The 25,933-nt window shown below is 42.5% G+C and overlaps 2 protein-coding genes across 3 annotated transcripts in view; one reads left to right on the top strand and one right to left on the bottom strand.

Annotated features, from left to right (window-relative positions):
* Window positions 1–4,411, top strand: part of syn3 (synapsin III) — a 77,784-nt gene extending 73,373 nt beyond the window's left edge. Inside the window, exons 13-14 of the mRNA XM_023817814.2 lie at window positions 321–483; window positions 1,511–4,411. Coding sequence (XP_023673582.1) covers window positions 321–483; window positions 1,511–1,640 — 293 coding nt within the window. The 3' untranslated portion in view covers window positions 1,641–4,411. The remainder of the gene's footprint in view (window positions 1–320; window positions 484–1,510) is intronic.
* Window positions 4,412–22,755: 18,344 nt separating this feature from the next.
* The window catches only part of rerg (RAS-like, estrogen-regulated, growth inhibitor), a 28,820-nt gene continuing 25,642 nt past the window's right edge, over window positions 22,756–25,933 (bottom strand). For both annotated transcript variants that reach the window (XM_023817761.2, XM_072711327.1), the window contains exons 4-5: window positions 25,702–25,775; window positions 22,756–25,237 (exon numbers count right to left, since the gene is read on the bottom strand). In XM_023817761.2, coding sequence (XP_023673529.1) covers window positions 24,830–25,237; window positions 25,702–25,775 — 482 coding nt within the window. In that variant the 3' untranslated portion in view covers window positions 22,756–24,829. The remainder of the gene's footprint in view (window positions 25,238–25,701; window positions 25,776–25,933) is intronic.

The raw sequence follows: 25,933 nt of genomic DNA, 5'->3' as shown, positions 1-25,933 counted from the left end.
ACTTTTTCATCAGTCATGAAATAACAGGATACAGGGGCCACATAATTCATATGCTAGTAATTGTATGGTGTGTTTAAGCACTGTGGCAGTATGCTTGTTGTGTGCTGCCTTTGTATCTCTTGAATCTGAGTGATGGAAGTATTTATGTGCTTGACCTGGACGTTTACTACAAATGGTCTCACACAAAGTATCGGTTTATCTGCTCGAGTGAATGTGCACAGGCTGGACAGACTGCTGTCATGCATTTGGCATGGTCTAGAAAAGCAAATGTTGCCGGCAATTTTGTGGTCACTTAGGTGTTGTCCTTCCTGCTGGCGCAGGTGGCCCCCGCTCAGCCTCAGCGTCCCCCGGCCACTCAGCCCAGGGTTCCCCGCAGCGTGCCCGCTCGGCCTCCACGTCGCCAAGCCAGGCCTTCCAGCCTGGGCCTCTCCCAGCGTCATCCGGCCGAGGCGCAGCCACACAGAGGCAGCTGCCTCAGCTCAAGTACGTGCTGCTTCACCAAGTCACCGAGGCCTGTGTAAACAATCACAGAAATGTCCTACAGAGCCTCTCATAATTCCTTAATGGCTTCCTAAATTAGCCTTACCTCAATGTCTTTAATCACAGTAATGGTTTAATCAGCAACAAAACCAAAGGCCAATATAATTATGTGAATAAATTAAATAATGAACAAATTACTTAATAACTAGTGCAACCTGACCTCTAGTTCTGCTTTTAAAGCAATATTTTAAGCTGGCAAGTTATCCATCAAGCATGATTACATTTCAAGCTATTTCAGGCATATTGTAATTAGCTTTAGTCTGAAGGCATGTACTTTATCCTCTTATCTGAAATGGTCTTACAGAAACCTCACTGATTCATTCTGAATATTTCTTTCCAGTAACAAACACTTGCACGAGACAGGTCTTCCCAAATAGAACACATATTCCAAACAAGTATATGCTAATGCAGTGTTTCTTAGCCCAGTGCTTGAAGAGCACCAGACAGTCCACATTTTTACTCCCCCTCATCTCCCAGCCAATCAAGAACTCCAAATATCTGGTATAGGTCCTTTGGGAGCGGGGAGGGAACAAAAAAATGGACTATCTGCAGGTTCCCGAGGACTGAGAAACAAAACTTTAATGTAAGCACAGCAAAATCTTAGTTTGTTAAATTATATAGTTTCTAAAGCATTTATCTTTAGAGACACTTAAGGTGGTGGGGCATTTCCTATGCAAATTCTGGAAATCTCTATAAAGTAGTAAGTTGTGTTTGATTGATGTTACTGTACTTTTTCTTGCTAACGTTATTCAGGTTAAAGCCCCTGTAGCTGTCTGTAGCTATTACCTAAAGTGACGAATTCCATCCTTTCACATAGCTGTTGTTCAGTTTATGAAGGGAAGTGACTCAGCCAGTCCTAACCGCCATGCGACATCCTGCTCATCCTTCTAAATGTCCCACATGATATTGGAAGCCTGGTTTATCCATACTGTGCTGCAGTCGAGCGAAATTCATCTTGTTGTTTCTGCAGCAAGTCCCGGTCACTGACCAATGACTTTGGTGCGAGTGAGACCATGCGCAGCAACACCAGTGAGGACGAGGCCAAGGCCGAGAGCATCCGCAGCCTCAGGCAGTCCTTCGCCAGCCTCTTCTCGGACTAGCTGCTAGCAGTCCTGCCCATCCCCAACGATCCACCTACTTCCCTTCCTCCTCATCGTCTCCACGGAGAGGCGCTGCCGGGAAGTTTCCGACGTGCCCAGAAGGGTGCCTGTATATCTGCGTCTAATTGCCTTCGTTTACTCTTCGCCCAAAGTCATCATTATGCCAGTCAACAGGTCGTACAGGCTTCAAATTTCACTCCAGCAGTTGATGAAGGTCAGCAATGTGTACACACACAGCAATACAGGTCAGAAGTGTTATCAAGCGGTTCACTATATAGGGTCTACGTCAACCAATTAACTCCCGATGGCTTCTTTCTCTCCATGGAGTGAAGTAGTGCATTACTGATTATGGTGCAGCTAACAGCCAGATTTGCTGCTGGTTTTTTTTTCCATTTTTAATGACATTTGCAGGTTGATTCATGCTTAGCCACTAGCTTGGGATCCAGTGGAGCCACAGTGGAAGCACTGCTCCTTTCTGTCACTGCAATCTGGAACCATCTAGGACAGAAAAGAAAAGACTATTTCTGCGTTAATTGACTTGCAAATACCAACCAAACATACAAAGCTAGAATATTATGAAATTCGGCTTTGAGCAGTCTTCCATCGCAGCTCAATCCCTTGATCATTAGACATGGTATTAACGACACTGTGCGCACTGCATTGTAAATAAATCGCCAAAGGGGTTTTTCTACGGTTTGGATATTTATGTCTCTGCTAGAAATTTCTTGAGCCATAAAAGTTGAACAGCTGTTAGCGCTGAGGAGCTAAAACCGGGAGGTCTTCGCTCTGCTGCTTGGCCTCCGCCGCTGTCAGCTACTTTGAAGCCTTAATTTAGGAAGCGCCCACTTCGCCTGCTGCTTATCAGTCAGGAGATGCCTTGCAGTTGGTCCCTTTGGATTGTATACATTACCAAGAGTATGTATGTGTACAGTATGAATATGACAAAAGCATTTCCTGTGGGTGCCGATGGTGAATTCATGCAGATGGGCAAATCAGATCGGTGAAATTGTTTGTTTGTTTGTTTGTCTTTATGCACATTTTGCCAGCATTTTCAAACATTATTTAACTGGGATCTGGTTTCACTAGTAATCACACTGGAATTAGTGATTATTCTTGTCTGTTTTAGCAGACAGGATAATAAAGACCCTTCTGCCTTTCCTCTGTAATTCCTGCATGCACTATTTTAACCCTCATGGCAGTTAAGGGCCATTTCCGCTGAAATTGTTGTTTTCAAATGTTAGGTCTCCACTTATGAGTGTTGAACCTTAAGTGTGGTCACCTTGTTTCAGTGCGTTGTTTATGATATTGATAGTTTGATTTATTAACTTATTTATTAACTGTAACTTTTTTTTGGGAATGTTGAATATTAATTGTATGTAACATGAAGATTTTAATCCTTACCTTCTTAAGTTACTAATTTCTTTTCAACTCTAATTAATACAATATTTTTAGTATTTATTTTGAATTTGACTGAAATGTTGACATGGATTGTAAGTTGAGTGTACCGCATGATTTTATGTGTTTCAATGGCCATTACTGAATCAAGGTATTGGTTGTTGGTTCTGAGAAGAGTTTTGTCTTTTGATGAGCGGTCTCTGTATGTGCATCGATGTTTGACTTGCCAATGTTTGTCAAGAAGGACCAAATTTTATGCTGGAATAGTGAGACACTTTCACGTCTTTGTAATTCACTATGGGCTGAGCTGATAACTGGACAGATTTCTTCATAAACAGTCAAATTAAGTCTTCTGTATGCATTATAAAAGCCATAATATTACAGAACTGGAAAATCTGACATAGTCATGAATTTATTTTATCACTCATTTGGTGGAGGACATGTCCGGTGTTTTGGTTCTGAATGTCCCTTGGATTACTGTATGGTCTGTTCCTCACTGTAATAAGGGTGGACCATAGAAAACCACGTGTGCTCATTATATTTATGCATTAAATAGAAATAGATTGCTTTAGAAAGGGGTGCATTTTCATGGTGTCTGTCCCTTTAAGAAGTTCTGGATTTATGCTTTTCTGTAAACAAAGTCCATTCCCATTTAATTGATGATGGTGTATTGAGAGACATATTTGTCCATCGGTGAATCTAGTTTGGACCATACTGCCTGAGATACTACCTCACAGCCATCAGTCTCATCACATTATCAAAGCCATATTTTTTGTGTTCCTCGTGAAACACTTTTTTCTGATTAAAAATAAAGAATCACACGTACGGAATTTGTGTTCTTGCCAGGCCAACAGTGAACAGGGCAGCCAGAAATGCCTGTAGCTCTTTATAACATCCTTTATTTTCCAACCTGTGAGATACAGGTATCCATGAATCATTGGCTATACTAGATTTCATTCCCTGCTTGCTATGCTCTGGCAAAGGGACATATAATTTGCAAGCGTTCCCATCAAAATAACCTTCCTCAGTAACTGTTGTAGCAGATGTGGATTTAACAGCGCCATGACGGTTCCACCTTCAGATTTTGTCATTCGATTTACGGCTGGATTTCCCGCGACCGCACTCATAAATAGGCTCATCTGAATCTGCTGTGTATATTATCTGCCTCTCTTGAAGTAGTGAAGTGGACTGCTGTATATGAGTATGTAGACAAATAGGCGTGCTGCACATGGACCCAGGTTCTACGCTCTTCTGTTCTTCTGCCTTGGTCCAGATGCTCCTGTGTAATATGTGTAATTCATCCTGTCTGTGTAACTGTGAAATGGGCCATTTGGTTTTTGGAGTTAAACGATTAAAAAAGACCTTGTTTAATATAACGTGAACACATGTACTTTTTTGGTTATGAACTGTAGTTCTGGGATTAACACCATATAATTACATCAAAGTGATGTAACAGTCTGCGACACAAGTACCCTGTCAAAATTAAAAAGGTGCAAGAATGTCCATCCTGGCACCAGAGTTTGAGTCTCTGCCAGGGTTCCATGTGTGGAATTTGCATGTTCTCCCTGTGTTGTTGTGGGGTTTCCTCTTGATAACCCTGTCCTGCCCCCCTCCCCCCCCCCCCATTCCAAAAACATGCTGAGGTTAATTGGAGTTGCCAAATTGCTCATAGATGTGCAAGTGTGAGTGAATGCTGTGTGAGTGTGTGACTGTGTGAATGTGAGTGAATGCTGTATGAGTGTGTGAGTGTGTGACTGTGAGTGAATGCTGTGTGAGTGTGAGTGAATGCTGTGTGAGTGTGTGACTGTGTGAATGTGAGCGAATGCTGTATGAGTGTGTGACTGTGTGACTGTGAGTGAATGCTGTGTGAGTGTGTGAGTGTGTGACTGTGTGAATGTGAGTGAATGCTGTATGAGTGTGTGAGTGTGTGACTGTGAGTGAATGCTGTGTGAGTGTGAGTGAATGCTGTGTGAGTGTGTGACTGTGAGTGAATGCTGTGTGAGTGTGCAGTGTGATGAGTTGGCGACCCATCCGGGGTTGTTCCCTGCCATACACCCATGTCCTCTGGGATAGGTACTGGGCCCTCCACAACCCTGAATAGGACAAACGATTTCAAAAAGTCGATGGATGGATAGAACATCCATCTTCTACCTTTTTATCCAGCAAAGGACTACAGGGAGCCTGGAGCCCATCCCAGGAAGCTTTGGAGAAAAGACAGGGCTCCTTGAACAGGATGCCAATCCATTGCAGGGTACTTATACACAAGAAATTTTATTTCTTGTATCGTGTAATTTATTGTTTGTATAGTGTCATTTATTGTCTGTGTACTAGGGAGTTTCAAGCAGCCGGAAGCAAATTCCTTGTGTGCCCCAGTACACTTGGCAAGTAAAGCTGATTCTGATTGTACATGTAATTTAATAATGCGAATTACAGCTCCTCCTGCAAGTCATGGAATGGGGGACGATACCAGAGCACCCTGTGGAAAACCGTGTAATAGAGAATTTGCTAAGCCCACACACATTCTGCTAAGATAGGATTTGAACCCACAACCCTGCTATTATGACACTACAGTGATGCTCCCCCACATTAACAGTATTTCAGAAAGGTTTAACTGGCTTTTAAGGCATAGATCTGGTGACACATCAGCTCAATAGGTGGCGCTGTGGTTCACACATCCTGGTATGACTAAGTATTCTTCAAATCCAAGGTCAAGCTGTTTAGGATGTGTCTAATTGGACATGTAGCCACGAATCCTCAGGCGGCTATAAAAAGCTCTAAAAAGCCAACAGAAAGTTTTCCATTCATGTAGTGTCCAGTTTCCCCCTTACTGTGTCAATCTCTATTATTTTTGTCAGCACAGAAATCCAAGGGCAGCCAGCTGAGACCTTTTAAAGATGTGTAAGGATGTGTGACCTCACACCTCCTCACAAGGCGAATAAAAACAGGCCCGTCTCTCCGGAGAAACACCCCCTGTCTCCGTCTCGCTTGTCCTTTGTCTGCACTGCCATTCCAGAGCTCATTCTGTCTCTCTGCCCTATTAGGTCAAGCTCCTCCTCTGAGCAGGAGAGGGAAGAGCAGCGCCCCCTGCAGCAACCCCTGCCTCGGTTTATGACTCTCGTAAATAGCCCATTTTGTTGCCCCGGCCTCCGCATAGACCTCATCAAACACTCCGGAGGGCTGCTGGGGTTTTCAGTTCAAGGGCAGTCTACAGGCTGGGGATGTGGCCCTTTGCTGATCCCTGGGTTCTGTGGAATTAACTGGGATTAGAGGCACAGGTGCGAGACATGTCAGTTTAATGGAACATTCCAGAAGGGATGTCAGAGTAGCTGTATAATGTCACTCATGCCTGGTTGTATGTGCACCTCCGTTTTCTGCAACAAATAGAGACGCGCTGACTGTAGCAAGATAATCTGTGCCAGTCGCCTTGGCGTCACACGCAGACCCTTGCTTCCCTAAACCCACACGTGGGCAAACTGGACATGGTCAGAGGAGGGAGAAAATTTAACTGTGAATTAGTGAAAACCAAATAGCACAGACAAGGCCTTAAAGTCTTAACAGGTGAAGAGTCAGTGTGGAAAATACTTTTATTGTGAATGTTTTGCCAAAAATCGGAAGTTTTTCCTCATTTGATCAGTGCAAATAATGTTTTAGTGAATGTGCAGAAGGAACAGAGATCTGCCAGTGAAGGACAGCACATCATACAAAAGGGGCAGACTGATCTAATACAGAGTTCAGAATTGTTTTTTTTTTTTTTTAAATATGTGGCTTCATGTATTTTTATAATTTTGTGTATGGGATGGGATGGGGGGGGGGCATGTAATGTCCATTGTCTGAGGGGAGAAGGTCATGTTGATTCCATTCCACCTGCCCCTCACACTCCCAAAAAGTGCCAGTCTCAGTCCCAGTCTCCCTTTTCCAGGTTTTTAAAACATTCTGACCTGAAAAAAATGCCCCGTGTTTACTTTAAGGTGATGTTGATCCCACTCCTGGCCTGTTTTCTGACTGCTGAAAAGGAAATCCCCTTCCCCAATTAACCTGACATTCCCAGCCTAATCCACATGTGGTGCGGTTCTGTTTGCCGCCAAAACCGCGGGGATCCTCCCAATGATTTTGCCGCAGTTCCTCCTTCTTGCCACAAAGTGGCACTATGGCCAAAAGAGTTACTCTCATACAAAAAAAACTGAATATAGAACAAACAAGATTTCACCCAGCATGAAATGCTGGATTATCTAATTTACTAGAGCAAATGGTTTTGCAATATTCATTTGCGATGTTTTTTATTTATGTAGTATATCAGACAGTTTCTTGACATGCTGTATTTTGGAGAAATCAACTTAAAATGACATTTTCTTGATATCTCCCCTGCCTTGGAATCTGGTGTACTGTGTGAAGAACTGCAGTGGAAACTGATTATCGCCTCAGTGTGAGCGAGGCGACTGTAGCTACCTGGAGGCCGAGAGAGCGTGGCCAGCCGCGGGGAGTCTTCTCACCAGCAATTTCAGTAGCACCTTCACCATACAGTCCTGGATATTCGCCAGGAACTTCTATTTGCCTGCTACCATTTGATACTAGATCAGCAGATTAAATCAGCAGATTGAATCACTGTAAATTGCATCAGGTTTTACCCTCCAGTTTAAAAACAAGCCCTCAAATCAATGCTCATATTACATAGTGATCTTATGTGGAGTTTGTAATAATTTACATTCAGGGTTTGATTTCAAGAGAAACATTAGTGGTTTCAACAGGTTATCCGGTTTCCCAGAGCACTTTAATTCAGCTGTGTTTATTTTCTGAGAATGGAAGTAACACCAAATGAGTGTTGTCCAAACATTTGCCTTTGTTTTATTACCCCTAAGTCCACATTCCCCACAATGTACTCTGAGTGACCCTTAAACCACACGCCCCCCCCCCCCCCCGCCCACCGATGACATGATTTTAAAGGGGTACGGAGTTAACGTGTTGGAGAGACATAGAGCCGCTTTGTTCCCTGTAGCTCTGATCTTCACCTCTAGATGCAGGAGGATCATGAGGTGGTGTTGGGTCACAAAGAAATGCTCCTTGGGAAATACTGCAGGGGCACTATGTGGCTTTGTGAGGTAGGACTCGTGAGATGGGGGCCTTGAACAATGTCACTAACCCCAATTGCTAATTGAAAAGCTTGATCCTGCTTTCTCACTTTGGATAAAAGCACGTGCTTAATAGGCAATCTTAGTCTTAAAGGGCCAGTGTGTATGCAGGTTTTTGGGATAACCTTTAGGTCAGCTGTTCAAACCCAGGTCTGAGAATGCTTTAGCCAATCAGTCTTCTGATTAATAATCGACCTAGGGAGTTACAGCGAAAACCCACATAAAAAATGACCCCTTCTGGATATGATTGCCTAACCCTGTGCTAGATTAATAAATGGACTGCCGTATGACTATCATGATATTCTGAATATAATAGTGTATCATTATAGTAATATATAGGAATATGTACGTTATCATATTTAATAATATGTAAAAAATAATATTTAAAAGGAGAAATGATCTCCTGGAAGAAATTGCAAAGTGAATGTAAACACAACGAAGAGCCAAAGATAAGATTTCAGGGACATTTTCTTATCTGGCAAAGGGCCGACTGTATGGACAGGATACGGGCAAAGTCGCCTTCCAACATAAAAGAGGTCATGCAGAGTTGAACATACTTAAAGAAGGAAACAATGGGGTTGGAAAAATATAAGACAAAGCAGCAGAAGACATTTCATTATAAATCGATCATACAACATGATTGCAAATTAACTCACTTATTAGAATTGTGTAATATTTTTCAGTTTCTCCTACGTTCCAGACATCAACACTGAAGCCTCTGCCAAGAGCCATTGTCATTATCACAGCAGACAAGCTGCAGAGACACTACATAAGAGGAGCCCAGTCCCCAGACCATGTCGCGGAGTCTACTGGGACCAAATCCCTCAGGTCTATCTGCTGAAGCACGACCTTTGAGATATGGATGCTAATCCATGTCACATTTCATAATTTATTTTGCAGTCAAGAAAGCAGATATCTCTTATTTTATTCTGGGAGGACAGTAGGAGGCATTATGAAGACTTTTAGAAAGATTCCGCAATGTAACTGTTTTCATAAATTTAATAAACTTATTTTGGTGAAATTATTGTGTTCACATTGGATACCCTAAAATTAATTGTAGTTTTCCTGTCTTGGGGTACAGAGGTGTAAAAGTCAAATCAGGTAATAACCGGTGTTCCCCAAGGCTCTGTCCTTGGCCCTCTCCTCTTTCCTCTTTATATTATTTCTCTAGGTCCAATCATCCAATCATATGCACCAATCCTAGCACTACTGCAGATGTCTCTGGCCTTTTACACTCATCTTTGATTGAATAGCTCTCTAATTAGGTTCTGTGTTGCTGGTGTATTCTATGTCATTGGCTGATGTTAACATGTCCATTCTAATGGCTTCCCCATGGAAGTTCAGTGTTCAACTTGTTTAGTTGACTCCTTGACACCTGTATGTTTGTACTGTAATGTGCCTCACTTTGTCACTTTTTACAATGGCATCTTCTAAATAAGTAAATGTAATGGAAAATATGAATGTGAATTTAAATGTGCAAAAAGAATATAACTATACATTACTTCGGGCACATGTGTAGGTGAACTGGAAATCTGAGCGGGAGAGAATGCCAGTAATGGGACCCCATGAGCACTATAATGGTTTAATAACCTCAACAAACTAGACTGGAAGTACTTAAATAATTAGACAATATCCTGCTTAATAGGCATGGTTCCTATGCCATAGAAAATAATGGTTCCAGATAAAAGTAGGCTTTCTTTCCCGCAGAAATCAGTTTTAATCCCTGTCAAGCCTCAAGTTTCTGTGCAAGTCGTCATCTGTGGAATCTGGAATTGCCAGACCTGTCAGAGACCAAGGGGAGGAAATGACCTCATGGAACCAGTCATTGATGAGGCCCAAATGCAAATTTTCCTTCAGACGGTGACTGTGGTCTTAAATAAACCAGAAGAACCACAAAACATTTCTTCATTTTGCCTGATATTACACCAGCAACTTCTCATTTGAGTAATCCAAACCAATCTCAAACACAAAACCTATGTCTGTTTGTTACATATTTTTCATATTTTGAGCTGGGAGGAGATAACTATGTTGTTCTTAACTATTGGACATTGCAAATTTGCATTCAGCATAAGGGCTTTGGAAAGACAGATTCAGTAAGGAACTGCTTAAGTAATCACATTTTTCATTACTCTTTCCACACCTTGTTAGGATCTATCATCTAAACCTTCTTTTGTTCATTTTCATCCTGGATGAATGCCCATGTGCAAATAAATAACAATGATTTACATCTTTTTAAAGATTTTTTACTTCATAAAAGAGTTTATTTCACCTGTTTTCATTAAAAAAAATTTCTTTGGTGTATAGAGGGACATGCAAGATTTTTTAAACTGTACATGTACGACATGAACCTGAGTTCAAGTGCTGAAATATGGCTGAAATTGACAGTGATGGAGGAAAGGAGGATGAATAAGGCATTCTTAGTCACTTCCTGCTGGCGTGTGGCAGTGTGGACAATCATCCTTCATCACTGGAGTGAGACTGAAGCTGAATGAGATGGATGGGATGCCAGTCCCTCACAGGACACGAGACAGGGTACACCCTGGATGGGATGCCAGGCCATCACAGGGCACGAGGCAGGGTACACCCTGGATGGGATGCCAGGCCATCACAGGGCACGAGGCAGGGTACACCCTGGATGTACCCTGAAGGACTCAATATGCACACTGTTTTTATATTGCGGTGCTATTATGGCACAATGCACTTTAAAACTATGCACTGCCCTTACATTTATACATTTATACTTATTTAATTGCACTCATTTCTTTACTTATTTTTTTACTTATTTTTTTACTTTTGTTAATGTTTGCACAGTCAAGGAGCGGCTCAGGGTACATTTCACTGTGTAATCTTGGATGGGATGCCAGGCCATCACAGGGCACGAGGCAGGACAGGATGAGCGAAGTCTCATCTCAAAGGCAAAAAAGCAAAAATTAACAAGTAACCATACAGTACTGTAGTGTGAAACTATGATATGATGCCATTTAAAAAACCTCTCCAAAAATCACCCCAGTGTTTGTTCGTATGTCTGAAAGTTTGTAAGTAGAGGAGTGTCTGTACTCATGTATTTTTGGACTACTAGCACACCTACAGTATGGATAATCAATACTTACCTGACTTTTTAAACTAAATAATTACTTAAGTAAGCTAGTTGTGAAATGCAGCGGCCCTGGGTAGAGATTTGGGAACCAAGCTAACCATCAAATAAAATATCAGAAACATCAGAACAGAAGAATTATTTTTATTGTTTATTGTGCTACTGATAATTTGCATATGTTCAAATGTTTTTTGTGTTTTTTGTTCTGGGAATATAAACACTTACTACCTAGACAAAAAGCTGTAAATGTTCATTTTGACTGCCTAAGACACGAAGTATACACACACACACACACACACACATCATCATCATCATCACAACCACACACTTATATGTATACTAATGTATTCTGATTAAGTTTCAGAACTGAACACTGATGTGTTCAGGAGGACGTACTACCACATTAGGTTAAGGCAAGCATTAAAGACGTTTTTCAGAAATGATTCATGATCTTTTACTACAGAAGCATGGGAGTCATAAAAATGAATAAAAGGACTTTTATCTATCATCTTTATCATCAAAGGGCAACATCTATCTGCAAGTATATTTTGTACTCTGTCTAAGGAGTTGTTAGCTCTCTAATGTCAGCTAAGGTATTACTTAAAAAAGATGGAAATACTTCTCTAGCTGCTATTAATAAACTGGATGGGAGCTACAGGACCGGTGAGGCCAGGACTGACAATATTGTCTTGGACAAGAAGGTTCCAGTAACTTTTGGGAGGTGCAAATCCCTCTTTTGGGAGTACTGTAAATTGTGTTTCACAAGCAAACATGGCAATTCTTAGGAACTAAAAAACTTGATCAATATTTTCGACCTACTGACTTTCAGAAAAATACAATAAGGAACATTACTTGTATTAGCAAAAGCCAGTGTGACAAGGCTGAGGTTCAGCAGTTGCGGGGTATAAGAATACCTAGACCTACCATAGTCTCCATGGGATTAAACAAAATTGCAGAAAGGTACTTTGAATCGCAGAAATACTAAATCCCCAAGGCCTTAAAGATTTCTGGGCATGCAGACACAGATTGACCTATTGAAATACAGCCATAACCCTACAGAATACGGAAACACCAATCAACTGAATTCAGACGGCACTCAATACTGCCTGTCTTGCGCCCTAAAGCTGTCAGATGATGACTGGAGATGAAGGCTGTGGGAAGTGCTTTTCCCTGCAAAGCACTAAAGAAAGCAAAAGTAGAATTACACAAAATTGAATCAGAAAGTGGCAAAGAAAGCATACAGAAAATGACAGACTGAAGGGTACTGTATCTTTCAGGAAATTAGAATGTAAAGTTCAATCCCAAGCAGAAATATTAAAGTCTATGTTTAGAGAATGAAAAATGTAAACTAAAAGCCCAAGAATTACAGTTTTGGTTAAGAACAGTGAAGGAAATTACAGGGATTATGACCAAAAAAGTATTCCCTACCTATCTACTTACCTACTGATGGTTTCAAGAGCCAACAGAGATAGAGCCATCAAAACACCACGTGAAGAGGGGATGTGATCTCCATCCTTCATGGCCAGGGTTCGACCGGCCATCTGCCATACCAGCCATTTTCTTGGTGGGGTGACAGCTATATGGGCTGACAAAATGTATCATGGGTGATTCACCCCTGGTGGACAAAATTTATCGCTTGGCAAAGGTTATCGTGGGGAACCCCCCTCCCCCCACTCAGCAAAAATTTCCAGGGACCAGCTTGTCATTCTTTTGCAGGAAAGGAATAAATAAATAAATAAATAAATAATCCAATCCAATGAGTTTCATTCCAGATAAAAATACTTAATATTTAAGATGGTATTGGTCTTAGTTTGTTAATAAGAAGCATTATTTCTTAAAATTTTCTTTGAAATTTAATTCTATATAAAGTAGCAAGGGGCTCGTCTTCAGAGAATACTGAGATGTCTTTATTAAATCAGAATAATCACTGTTGAGTAGCTGTAGAATAACACACAAAATCAATTATGTGTTACTAATATCAGTGTAGGGCATGGTGCACTTCAGAGAACTGCACAGCTGCGTTAACTGTGCCCCTGCACTGGCTGTGTGTGGCTGAACTTCTCCAGCCTTTGAAATCAACCAGTCTTCTGGGGGTCTCAGTATTCTCTGTCCTAGTCCATCCATCCATCTCCAGTACAGGGTCCTGGTGGTCCTGCTTGGGGAATAGCCTGGAAGGGATGCCAATGTGTTAAGGGGCACACGATCACCCATTCGCACCCAACTTCAGGACACTGGAGTTACTGAAGGAAACCCACACAACACTAATGGAACATGCAACGGCATGCATGCACACAGAAGAACAGTTAGTTCTCAGTTAGTTCTAAGGAAAGGTAGCTCTTTAATACAGAAAAGTATTGATGCTTGCATATTTCTTTAGGTCGGCCTATTACAATCATGTGACTGTTGTCTGTCAGATATAGTCCAGTAGGAACAGCAAAAATATTCATGTGATACAGGGACTGGAGCTCGGGTCAGGGGCCTGATTTGGGGATGGGAAGGAGGGGGGAAGGAAAAGATTTTGGGTGTCAGCAAAAGAGGAGATGCACAAGAACATGAAACGGGCAGCGGGGTTTGAACAGGCATAATGGGAGGGTACGGGATTGGGCGTTTCCTGGCCAAGAGGAAACAGAACTGTGATTCATACCACTGGTAGGAATGGCACAAGGAAAGAATGAATGGACATGACTTTGCCTCACCTTGACACATGCCTGTCCTCCATCTTATACTGTACCATAGAAAAGTCATTATTTTGTTTCAAGTCAAGGAATTAAAAAAAAAATGGCTGACATTGTTCATGCTGTACCTTGGCAACTCACCAGCTGAACTGGCTTCTGGTGTAATTGGGAAGGATTCAGCTTTTGTTTTATTTTTGCACAAAGGTAGATGGAAAACCCTCTCTAAATTTTCGCACAAACAGACAATGCAATTCTCACCAATTACATTTGCATCTTTTCATTCTTATATATAAAACACCTGTTCCATTCACGTCTGTTTACTGGTAAAGCAACTACTTTTTCTGAATCCCATAAACCCCTGCTGTACCCTTGGGAGAGGTTCGCATTGCCTTCAAAATTCTTTCCCCAGTCCTCATTCCACAGATCCCTCCATAGGATGGTCTTCGGTCCAGCTGAAGCCTTTATTAATTAATCTCCTTCAATCCAAGACTGGCTCCTCAGTTAACCAATAGCCCTGTGCATCCTCCTGTCTTCTGCTTGCAACACAAACGCACCATTCTGTACCAGCCAAAGGTCTAGAGTATTAACTTGCAGCAGAATTTATGCAATATTTGAGTGTGTTTTATTTGAGTCGGCGATAATCCGTGCAAAAACAGCGGCGTACCATATGTAGATGCCTGCCCATTAACAGGTCTAACACTCGCGAATTTCCATTTTACCGGAAATCTAAAAATTGTCTGTTAGAGTGGAGGCCACAAAACCTTCAGCTCTTTCAGATAAGGGTACTGTGTGGAAACCACACGTGGTCTCTGGCAGCTCTCACCTCCACCACTAGCAGGTTTTTGAGCCCGGAGTTGGGTGCAAGACTCACAGGTGGCCTCGGCTGTGGAGAGTCACGACTCGGTGTCCTTCAAGAAAAGATTCTGGTGAGCGGCTCCCTGCTGGGCGTGTCTCAGCATCATACTGCCTTATTAGGTGAGAAGGTCTGTGTCTTAAAGTCTATAAAGGAGCCTGGAAAAAAACTGGTATCTGAACAACTGAACAACAAAAAAGATGTAATGACATGAAGCGGTTAAAGCTTTTTCAACCATGCTTGTTAGTACTTAAATACACCAGAACTATTTCTTAAAAGCTCCAAAAATAAACAATTGAAAGATCCACTCCTTCCCAGGATTCTACCAAACATAAGAACAAAAATAATTTTCATGTCTTCACATAAATGAACCAGTCCTGTAGCTAGTTTTGGTTTTCTTAGTGAGTATTAGTGAGTATTACTAAGTACTTCTGAGTACTCTTTACCAGTTAGCATGTGACAAAATGGAAGGATGGGTACATGCAGCAGGTTTAGATTATGAAATCCTATGCAGGCTGCCTGTTTAGTTCAGCCAAAGTACATGAAAATAGGAATGTCTGCACAAATTTGAGCAACAGTCTTCCCAGCAAGCCAGACACAGGCTTTAATATCTGGGAATGATTTTGAAAAAAAAAAGCAGAAATAAGTCATGCTACATATGGTGCATTTCAAAAATGGTAAAATAAAATACATTACAAAATGAAAATGACACAGTAAAGCAAGTTTTAATTAAATAATCCATCAGCTAATATAGACGCATATGGGCAGAACCAGGAATGAGCGTCATCTTGCCAAGTGTGTGGAAGTCATGTCCTACTCATGTGTCTCACGGGTCTCCCCTGGCTTCCACTTGCACATGCAACGGTTTCTCGCCGATCATTTTTGGCCATAAGATGTTCTTCTGAAGTTGTCCAGGTTTCCACCAGGTTCTCCAGTTTCCTCCCACAGTTCAAAGATACGCTGATAAGCTAATTGGCATGTCTGGATTGCCCCATAGCCCACAATTGTGTGGATGTATTTGTGCACTGGCATCCCAACCTGGGTGTGCCCCCCCCCCTCCAGTCATAACCAGGATTAGCATTTGGAAGATTGTTGGATGGGTGGCTTTTCTCTGGGTGCTGTGGTGCCACTCTGACAAATATACATAAAGACATCCTCACAGTCTTATTGCCAGTATCGCTGAAAGGCTAAAGGGAGACAGACTAGGTCAATATTCAGCTGTTACCATTCTGTTCTGCCTGGAAGCAATATGAGTCAGTCAGGGAAACGTGCGTCTCTCAGGATAAACAAATATAATTTACCTTCAGGCCACTGATGAAAACGCTGTAATGTTTACACAAGGGTTTAGTTCAAAAAGGGTTTAGTGCAGAGAATTTGCCTTGTGTACTTTGAAATTGTGTTATATTGTAAATGGTATATAGGAAGTGTAAATAACCTAAATAGAAGCACATTATTGAGTCTCTGCAAGTCAAGCTTGGACAAGCTTTTACCTAAAGTAACAGTGTTATTGGTGACTTGCTGTTGCTCAGAGCTTCGCTATAGTGGAGTGGTGCTGACGCAGAATCTTAAGTGTATCAAGTTTGATTGATCACATACTGGCTGTTTGAAAGAAGTTAGCTATCTCTAAGCCCTTGATCAAGCCAAGGCCGCTATGTACCTCCCTAATGCATAAGAGTGTATTCAGAGTGCATTCAGCAGTTCATATTTGTTTCTTTTTTAACTTGCTACGTTGTGCTGTCTGTGGGTGGATCTGTCCTGTCTGACAAACACCCTCAACCATAATTATATATTAGGTAAACATTATTTATCAGGACAGAGTTTAAATACATCCCTATAAAACTTCTGAAATGCCTAACAACATTATGACATTCATAATAAAATGAAAACGATATAAAACAACCCTGTTTTGTAATATCAGAAACTGCATGCACTGAATTGAATTGTATTTGTTCTGGACTGAACACCTCTTTCTCCTCCTTCTCCTGGATTCTCATTCATGCTTCTCCTGAAGGCCTGACAGGCGTAGGAGATCTCCCCACTCTCCAAGGCTTTGGTGTATTGCTCACAGAGACGCATATTGTTTCGTTCACCTATGGAAACTGAGAGAACCTTGGTCACCATAACAACCACAGCGCTTCACAAAATACAGGATGGAGAGGACAAACTGACTAAGCGGACGGCAACACAGGATGCAGTGAGAGATCAGCGCTTTTCACCTCTGCCATTTGTATTGTGCTCCACCTTTGTTCAGCTGACCTTTTGTTTACTACAGAGTTTACCAAATAAAGCATCCATGACAATCTCAGGAGAAATATCAACCTTACTGAGTTAGCCAGCCCACAGTAACTTTCCCCAGTGAGCAAAAAGACCTGGATATGCCCTGCCTATGAACACTGAACACTCACCCCTGCTCTCCCAGACCACAGACACCTTGTCTAGTGCTGGGAGACAGTTTCCACATTATACAGTGTCCATTGATGCACCAGCCTCACACATTTAATCCACATTTGCACAATAACTCATACTCCCCTCCCTCCCACTTTTTATGTTTTTATGTCTTTAAGTTTGTTTACTGTCTTTTCTCACCCACATAATCATGATCTAAATCTGGATGCTGTCAGACACAGCATTTGAGGGCCAGGATTGTGACAGACACCTTTTACAGATGCAAGACAAGGGCATCTTGGGAATATGCTCATTAACTGTGGGTGCTTCCTGTCATTATGGTTTTGCATTCCCTCCTGGAGCGTCCAAGAATGAAAACAGGCTCCACTGGGCTGGCAGAAAATAGCACCAAACTGGGCCACTTCAAAGCTACTTACAACTTTATTACATATATTACAGTGTTTAAGTGTTTCTTAGGTGTGGATACTGGTGAACTGGGACAATTTTTGAAAAATTATTTTCTCTCTCACTTTAAAAATACAATCCTAATTATATTATATTAAAACATAAGAGTATTATTGAAAGCTCAAGAAGTGAGCTTACGTTAATAGATCACAGAGGCACAAAATATCTCCCAGAGTATCAAACATATAAGTGTCCTACCTAACCAATATTCACCCTGTTTCGCTGCAGTGTCGGATATCTATTGATAATCTACTGATTGATCATTTAGGGATTGATTCTCCCATCAAGCACTTAAGTTAAAAAAGCACTTAAAAAGTTACACAAGTTTGAGTTAAGCATATTCTCCCCTCATCAGCGTGGATAGGCCCTACTGCACTTAAACAGAAAAAGTTGTGTATGGAGTCATAGGAGTGCTGCAAAAAAGAAGAAGCCGGTAAAAGAATAAAAAAATACATCTTGAGTAAGAAAGTAAAACAAATAAAAAGAAAAGAATAAGATAATAAATGCTCAAAGGGCCAAGCTGTCAATCAACTGGCTTTGGGCGGGCCTTCCCACTGGAACACGCCCCCTCAGATGGAGCGAGTGGCAAAACATGCTACAACATGGCTGGTTTTAGTCAAGGAAACTGTGAAACAAACTATTAGTTGCTTAAATTAAAGGCAGATGGACAACTTCCCAAAGGAAAAGTGGACCATGGACATTGATATATGGCCTGCAAGCAGGTTTCCTGACAAAATATTTCCCAGGGTTGCCAACTTTGATCAGCTGGCTGGAGTGAGATTTTCAAATTGAGACAAGTCTGCACACACATTTACATGTGTAAGAGTTTTATTACCTTGTAAGTAATCTGTTGGGTTTGCAAACAACCCCAACACTTCTGATGTAGCTAATTTTAGGTTTATAATGGAATAATATAGATTTGCCGTAAGATTTCTCGCGTGAGTCTGAAAGTGTGAGTGTCACACCAGATGAATGAGTTAACTGTCTAAACTTTTTTTTGTGGAATAGCTCCTTGTAAGGAAAACTGGGTTTACCACGGCTAGGTATCACTTTTCAATAATAAAAGATCTCGAATAAATGTATAGCTGAATTCCCTAAATTTTAACTATGTTTGTACCAAACTTTTGTCTGAAGAGGCCCTAACTGGATTACAATTAGCAAGGATGCTAATAGCCAGCTCACCTGCTCCCTGTCTGCCTGATTCTCTGGGCCTTCTTAGACAGTGAACTGAGGAAGAGTTGGCAAGGAAGACACTGCAAGCAATCCTTGTTTTTTTCCTCTCAGCCTGGGTTTCTCCTGTTTGTGGTTTATTCCCGTTCCAGAGCGCTAAGCCTCTCCAGCTCCTCCTAGCCATTAGCCACGTCAGGCACCCCAGTGTGTGTCTCACAGATGCTCCTGCATAGTGGCTCGGGTTGGGGTACTGGTGCCTTGCTGGAGCTGTGATTATTCAACATACTGTACTAAATAGGCTACAAAAGGTCCAGCAAACAGACAGAAAGCCCCTTTATATTTAAGTGATCAGTGTTGACACACCACAGTACACAACAATGAAATGTGTCTTCTGCATTTAACCCATACAGTATGTGACATAGCAGGGGGCATCTAATTCAGTACCCAGGGAGCAGTACCTTGCTCAGGGTACCTCAGTGGTGCCTTGTTGGTCGGGGACTGGAACAGCAATCTTTCAATCACACATGCATTTCCCTAACCATCATGCCACACTGCCCACCAGGCAAGCCTTTTGGTGCCCAGGCCTGTCTTTTGACTTTTCTGTTTGGTATTTGTAATCAAAAATTCCAGATCATGTCAGTATCTCCCCAGGTGCACCTGAAATGTAACAAATGGCAGCGAAGAGAGTTGAAGGTAGGGAGTCAACCAGAAGGTTACTGGTCGAGGCCCTTGGAGGCTCCTGTGAGGTAAAAGTATATGGCATGATTTGTTCCAGTGAAGTGTCTGGTTGTATGACTGGGCAAAGGGGAGAAACCATATTATATGCATGATGCTTTTGTGAAATGCTGCCGATAAACCTTGTCATAATATAAAGAGCTGCTGGAAGGCTTTTCATTAGACTCGGTAAGATAAAACCAAGTGCTGAGCTCTGCACTTTACTAATGCTGTATGAGCAGAGAAACAAGAAGCATGCTTGGAGATGCCCTTCAGACAGGAGCGTGTGCTGTCTATGCGTCTGCTCCATTGTTTATTCCACAGCTATAATTATATTTATAGATTAACACAACACTGAAGAAGGATCTGTGCCTTGGAAGCCAGTACCATTCCTGATCCAGCTAAATCCCGGCGATCCCTAAGATCATTACGTAATAGGCACCATCAAATGCATACTCTTAGCCATGGGCCATTTTTATGTAATTATTTTTAATTTTGGTCAAAATGCATGACTCAACATAGGAGGCCACGCTACATAAAGTGAAAAGACAGCAATGAGGCTTGCAATGGAAACCATGCCCATTGGTTCTGCGGTCTGCATATCAGTGTTTTGTCATGAAATATCTGGGTTTAGTATGTCTGATACATGCTGAATCACCCCATGGACGTCGCAAGTTTAGCAGAAGAAGCAGAAAGCAGAGGCGCTGAGCACCCTACTTTATGACATCACGTCTGGTCACATGGTGAGCAGGCTCAGCTGTGTGGCCTATGAGGGGGGAGGGCTGGGGTTCCCTGTGTTTCTGAGTCAGGAAAACGGTCCCCTTTGCCCCGTCTACTTTTGTAAGACAACCCAACTCCCCCTTTAAAAGGTAGCCAGCTTTTTCTCATTTTATGAATGTAACATTTTATGGGATTCAATCTCATGTATGATAATTATATTGGTGCTGTAAAGTGCAAAACTACTATTACTGCCTTCAGCTGCACTTAGGGATGCAGATGTTTAGGAGGATATCAATACCACAGGTGCAGACATACACAGCTGGTGTTCTTACGGACTAACATTTGGATTTGAGGTCCAACCAGTTTCCCTGTTAGACAATAATCAGCCAGTTTGAGTCCAAAAGCTTAAGTGAGTTTAAATAATTTGCAGATGCAGATTTTTTGGAAAAAAATATCACCGCTGGGTCTTCTACATGATCCAAAGTGTTTTATTTTTTACTTTTGGAGGGGAACTATCTGTGCGGTAACGTGTTTTTGTTTCATTGATCAGAGCTGGCAGTACAGCCAATGTACACGGTGCCCTGTAGGAAGCTGTCGCAGCTGAGTAACCCTGCTGTGTTTGCATGTAACCCGAAGGTGGGCTGTCCTGGGTCTGCGCCAAGTGTAACACTTGGCGATTTTGACTAAAAAGATTCAATTGAAACCCGTCTGACCACAATGCCTCTTTGCCACATTTTTGCAAGATCACGCAGCTGCTTTGCCGCAAATGCCAGGCCAGTTTCAAAACGGTCTATTTTCAGCAATGGCCTTTCTGCTGGAGGCTCTGCCATACGGGCTGGTGTCCTGAAGAGTTCTGAATCTCTCTGACTGGTGCGCATTTCATCTCATGTCATCTGTCGCATCGCAGGCAGCAGGCGGAGGAATCAGCAGAGATTTTGAAAGCGACGCAGCCGAAAAAGGACCAGAGAAGCTGCCAGTGTTCACCCAGGGGCAGAAGCTCCATTCCGTATAAACAGCAGCAAAAAATGTACCATCGGAGGACCAGTTGGAGGCGCAGTTGTTAGCAAACTGAAAACCACAGGGACATAGAATATAAATGTGCATTATTCTTTGTATAATACAGTCTAATTAGGCCAGGTAATGCCTATTATTATTATTATTATTGTTATTAATGTAGATACCAATATCAGTGATAGGGTATTTCATACAGGCATATTCCTATAGGATACAATTTCTGTAGAAGTGACACGTAATATGTTCTCCAGCCACGGACCATGGATGGGCATGTATGTGTCTGTACAGTAAGCATTACTGATTTATTTGCGTTGCTGGTGTATTAAAAGGAGCTTGTGGTCAGCCCTCTGCCTGTCAGGCTTTGCTGAGCTGAGAGCTGCTCTGTGGTCAGAACGGGGTATTTCTGGATCCCCACCAGTAATTATCTGGTCCCACCCAGGGCAGACCCATGCACCTCCCAAAACCAGCAGACCTAAATAGGGCCACAGGGTCCCCTAGCTGCATGCAGAGACACATCCAGCCACCCCAGGGGCTGCACCCGGCCAAGTTCACCTCTGGGGGTGTGTCCAGACCTTCTCCCCAGGCATTCAGGAACAGGAAATAGTGGAGAAGAAATAACCAGGCTCCTGCCTCCACTGAAACACTGAAATGTGCTGCAGTGTATCGGTAGATGAGCTGAAATGCCACTGTTGTGCATGTGCTGTGACATTTCAGTGGCAGTGACTGTCCGCTACATCATGAGCTCAATTTGCACATTTTGCTATGTTCCTACATTTTATTATGTTATTGGGTTTTTCAATTATTATTTTATGCTTGTGACATTACTAGAAAGAGTATTACACTACAACTGCTACTCTGTGCTAGATGCTGGGTTGAGGGATGGCATTCTACTGGTGTTTATGGCTGTGTTCAATGGTTTCTTTATAGGTCGCTGAATAAGAGTGAACCTTGCAAAAAATGCATTTAATGTGCAAGGAAGTGGCCAATCATGGAACATATCATGAGTAATCGTTTCTGACTTTTTTGCAGTTTATTTGTTCATAGAAAATAATCTGCCAATTTCAATAAAGTCTTATACTGTATATCATATAAGTATACAGCCAGGCTCATCCTGTCACTGCTAGAAGGAGCAAGCTTTCACCTACCTGCAGACCAGCTTTACCTGTGTGTAGGACAGAGACAGGCTGGTAAGTGACTCAGAAAAATCAGGGTTTCCGTCAGCAGCTGTCAGGGTGCAATTAAAGCCATCGTGATGCCACCTCTTTGCTTTTAAAGCTAATGAAATGGCGTCATGACACATATTGTCATCAGCTATAATGGTGCCCACAGCGCCCAGCTAGTCTACACCCACGCTTAATTGTTTGTGAAAACGCAGTCCTCTTTCTCCCGATTACTATCAATCACAGGGCGTGAGAATCGTGGTAAAACTGAGCAATGTGCCAGCAAGGGAGACACATTTTATCTGAATACAAATCAGTCTCACAAGCAAGTTTTTACACTCATGGAATATATATCACTTTTAATTACAACAGCAGATATACACTTTTCTGTTACTAGTTGTATGTATTTAGTATTTTTCAGTGACAAGCATAGATTTACTGAATCAAGCATACCATTTGATTATAATATACACAGCATAGAATGGATCTATACATTTTACAGTTAAACCACATAACAACCTAAGCATTTAGGCCGATGTTATACGTAGTTTACAGGATAACAAAGCTTATGCCAATGTCTTCCAAGCAATTCAGAAGCAGAAAGAGCCAACTGTAAATAATAATTACAACAAACTGTGGATGAACAAAATATTATGACGTGATTAAGCTGATGAGAGCAATTACACCCGAGTCTGAATCTGACTACAGCTGCCTCTTTTCAGCAAAGATCCCTGTAAATTATCACCTCATAAAACTGTAGTTATGACATGTGCAAAACAGACATATGGCAACTAGAAAGGTCTGTGTACAAATGAAACGTAAGTGTGGAATACTTCATGTCTTAATTACCTCTTCATTTCACATGCAAACATTGCCAGTGTGAAAGCAATGTCAGGTGGCCTGTAATTACATAAGTGCTTATCACAAACATGGATACTCGCCTGTGAAACCAGAACTGACTTATACATTTTCATATCTGCATGACCTCGCTGTTATTCAAGCCCCGCCTTTTAATTGTAGTTTAGAGCACTGATTGGTCAGTCTGACCATTTGACCTGTCTGGCTTTTCCTATTTGCTGGATATATGTTGGACCCTCGCTTCTTCTTCTGTGTTCTCCAGCTCCATATTCCCCATTGAGTATGTTCTATTTATTCTGCTATTGGTACCCCTGCAGCATTAACTGCCAATGGCAGCCTCTCCCCACATGTGTGCTGTCAGCTATCCTCTCTCGCGTTCCTCTGTAGTCTCCCTCAGCAGACATAGCCTGCTTGGAGAGAGCCCCATTAGCTCACTGCCACCCACAGCTCTACAGTCTCCCATCTGACAGTAAACATCACTGCAGGGCACTGGAATGGCCAGGAACTCAATCCTCCAAACCATCAAAGGACTGGTGTACTTTCCCTGGGCCTACACTCTTGCCTAGCATGGCACTAGATAGGCCACTAAACCAGGATTCCTGCACGTTGATTTGACCAACGGGGATTGGGCATGACACCATTTACTGACATATGCATGGAACTTATTGGAATTTGTCTAATGAGCACATGATCTCTAGACCAACACGCTGGTTTCCATGGCGGCGGCATAGTGGCTCAGTGGGTAGCCCTGTTACCTCACTCCTCCTGGCTCTTTGGCTATGGATCCCGCCTCTGCTTTGTGTGTGTGTGGAGTGTTCTCCCCATGATCCTTCTGTTGTCAAAATTGGACAAAATTTCCCCGTGAGTATTACTGTGTGTTTGTACCCTGCAATTTAATGTTATTCTAAAGGGTATACTGTAGCCTTGTGCCCTCAACCCTAGACCCTCCACAACCCTATCTAAGATAAGCAGTTAGAAAATGGATGCAATTTCACCAGGAAAATTCTTAGATAAGTGTTCCTTAAATTCCCTTAAATTATGTATGAATACTATTCAGTTACAGACTTACATACTATCTGACATACTGCAGGTCAGCTTGGAAGACTAAAGACCCTACAGAGGTGTTGGTGAATGTGAACACACACGACGGTCAGTGTGACCACAGGTTCAGCACCAATCATTTCAGAGAATGTACCGTGTGCCCACTCCGTAAACGCCGCCCACAGTCAGTGTGGTACCCAGAGGAAAAAAGCAGGACAGCCAGGAGATCCTGGCACTGCCACTGAGTTTGTTAGAAGTCTCCTTTGATGGTGGCCTTCAGAACCACTTTGACAAACGTGGTTCCTCTGCTGGTTTTTTCTCTGACAGCACTGCTCAGCATGCACAACAAACTTTCATGAGTGCTGTTTGGAAAGGGTGGATGCCCTGTGTTTATTTCCAGTCCCATGAGTGAAATCATTCACCATTCATCTCCAAGGAAACTTATGTGCAGACTTACTATGAATTTCTCTCGGCAATTGTTTTTGTGCAAGCGTGGCAGGTGGGGTGACGCAGTGCCCTCTAGCTGCTGATCTTGGTGAGCATCTTGTTGATGGCCTGCTTGACGTGGGTGGTGGAGCTGCGGCGACGGGCCTTGCCCTGCACCATGCGGCGGCGCCGCACCTCCCGGCACAGCTCCAGGAAGGCCTCGCTGACAGAGCCCTCGCCCGTGCAGGCCGAGCACTCGTAGAAGCCGCAGGACAGCTCAGCCGCCAGCCGCTCGCCCTCCTCCGTGCTCACCTGCCGGGCGTGTTCCAGGTCGGCCTTGTTGCCCACCAGCATCATGGTCAACTGCTTGGGCTTCTTCGCCTCCTCCAGGAGGCTCTTGAGGGGCAAGACCTCCTCGAAGCTTCCACGGTCAGTGATGTCATACACAATGACGAAGCCATCTCCCCAGCGCATGTGGCCCTCCCTCTGCAGCATCTCCTCCTTCGGGGGGGTGGGGGGAGGGGGGGGGGGGGGAAGTATCCAATAAATCCATATTCAGCTTTGTTATTACGCTATAAAAATTTCCAGGAAATTACCCTGTTGTCACTGGTGAATAAAAATTGACAAACAATAATAGCATATTGACCAATAAGTGAAGAATGTATGACATCTTTACTACTGACCAATAACCACCATCTTGGAACTTTTGTAGTAAAAAAAATGCCATGGTTTCCATCCAGACAAAAGTTCTAGTTTGATTTACACTCAACTCTCTTAATTGTAATCTTAAATCAGAGTTACAGAGTTAATGATGGCTATAAATGAATAAAGAATGACTTTCTCAGTGTCAGCAGGAGAACTAGCTCACAGAACTAGCTATATGATCTTCAGCAAGGGTTTGCCCCAGTTGGACAGCTGAGCATAGAAAAATCTTAGCCAAGCACCTAAAGCCTGTTCTGGCCCACCTGTCCAGCCGTGTCCAAGATCTCCATGGTTACAGATTCATCATCAATAACAGCTTGATGACGGTAGGTTGACTCTAAGAAACAGGGAATAACCATTAATAAGACCACAGTAACACAGGTTCAAAATCACATAAAATACCTTGTTAATTCTACTGACCTTGATAATTCTACTGCTTACCCGTCTATCAGTGCTTACCACCTTTTGACCTGATTCTTATGCACAATCTACAGT

The sequence above is a fragment of the Paramormyrops kingsleyae genome, chromosome 1, assembly GCF_048594095.1.
Source record: "Paramormyrops kingsleyae isolate MSU_618 chromosome 1, PKINGS_0.4, whole genome shotgun sequence".
NCBI classification, from domain to species: Eukaryota; Metazoa; Chordata; class Actinopteri; order Osteoglossiformes; family Mormyridae; genus Paramormyrops; species Paramormyrops kingsleyae.
This window is presented reverse-complemented; position numbering and strand designations above follow the sequence as displayed.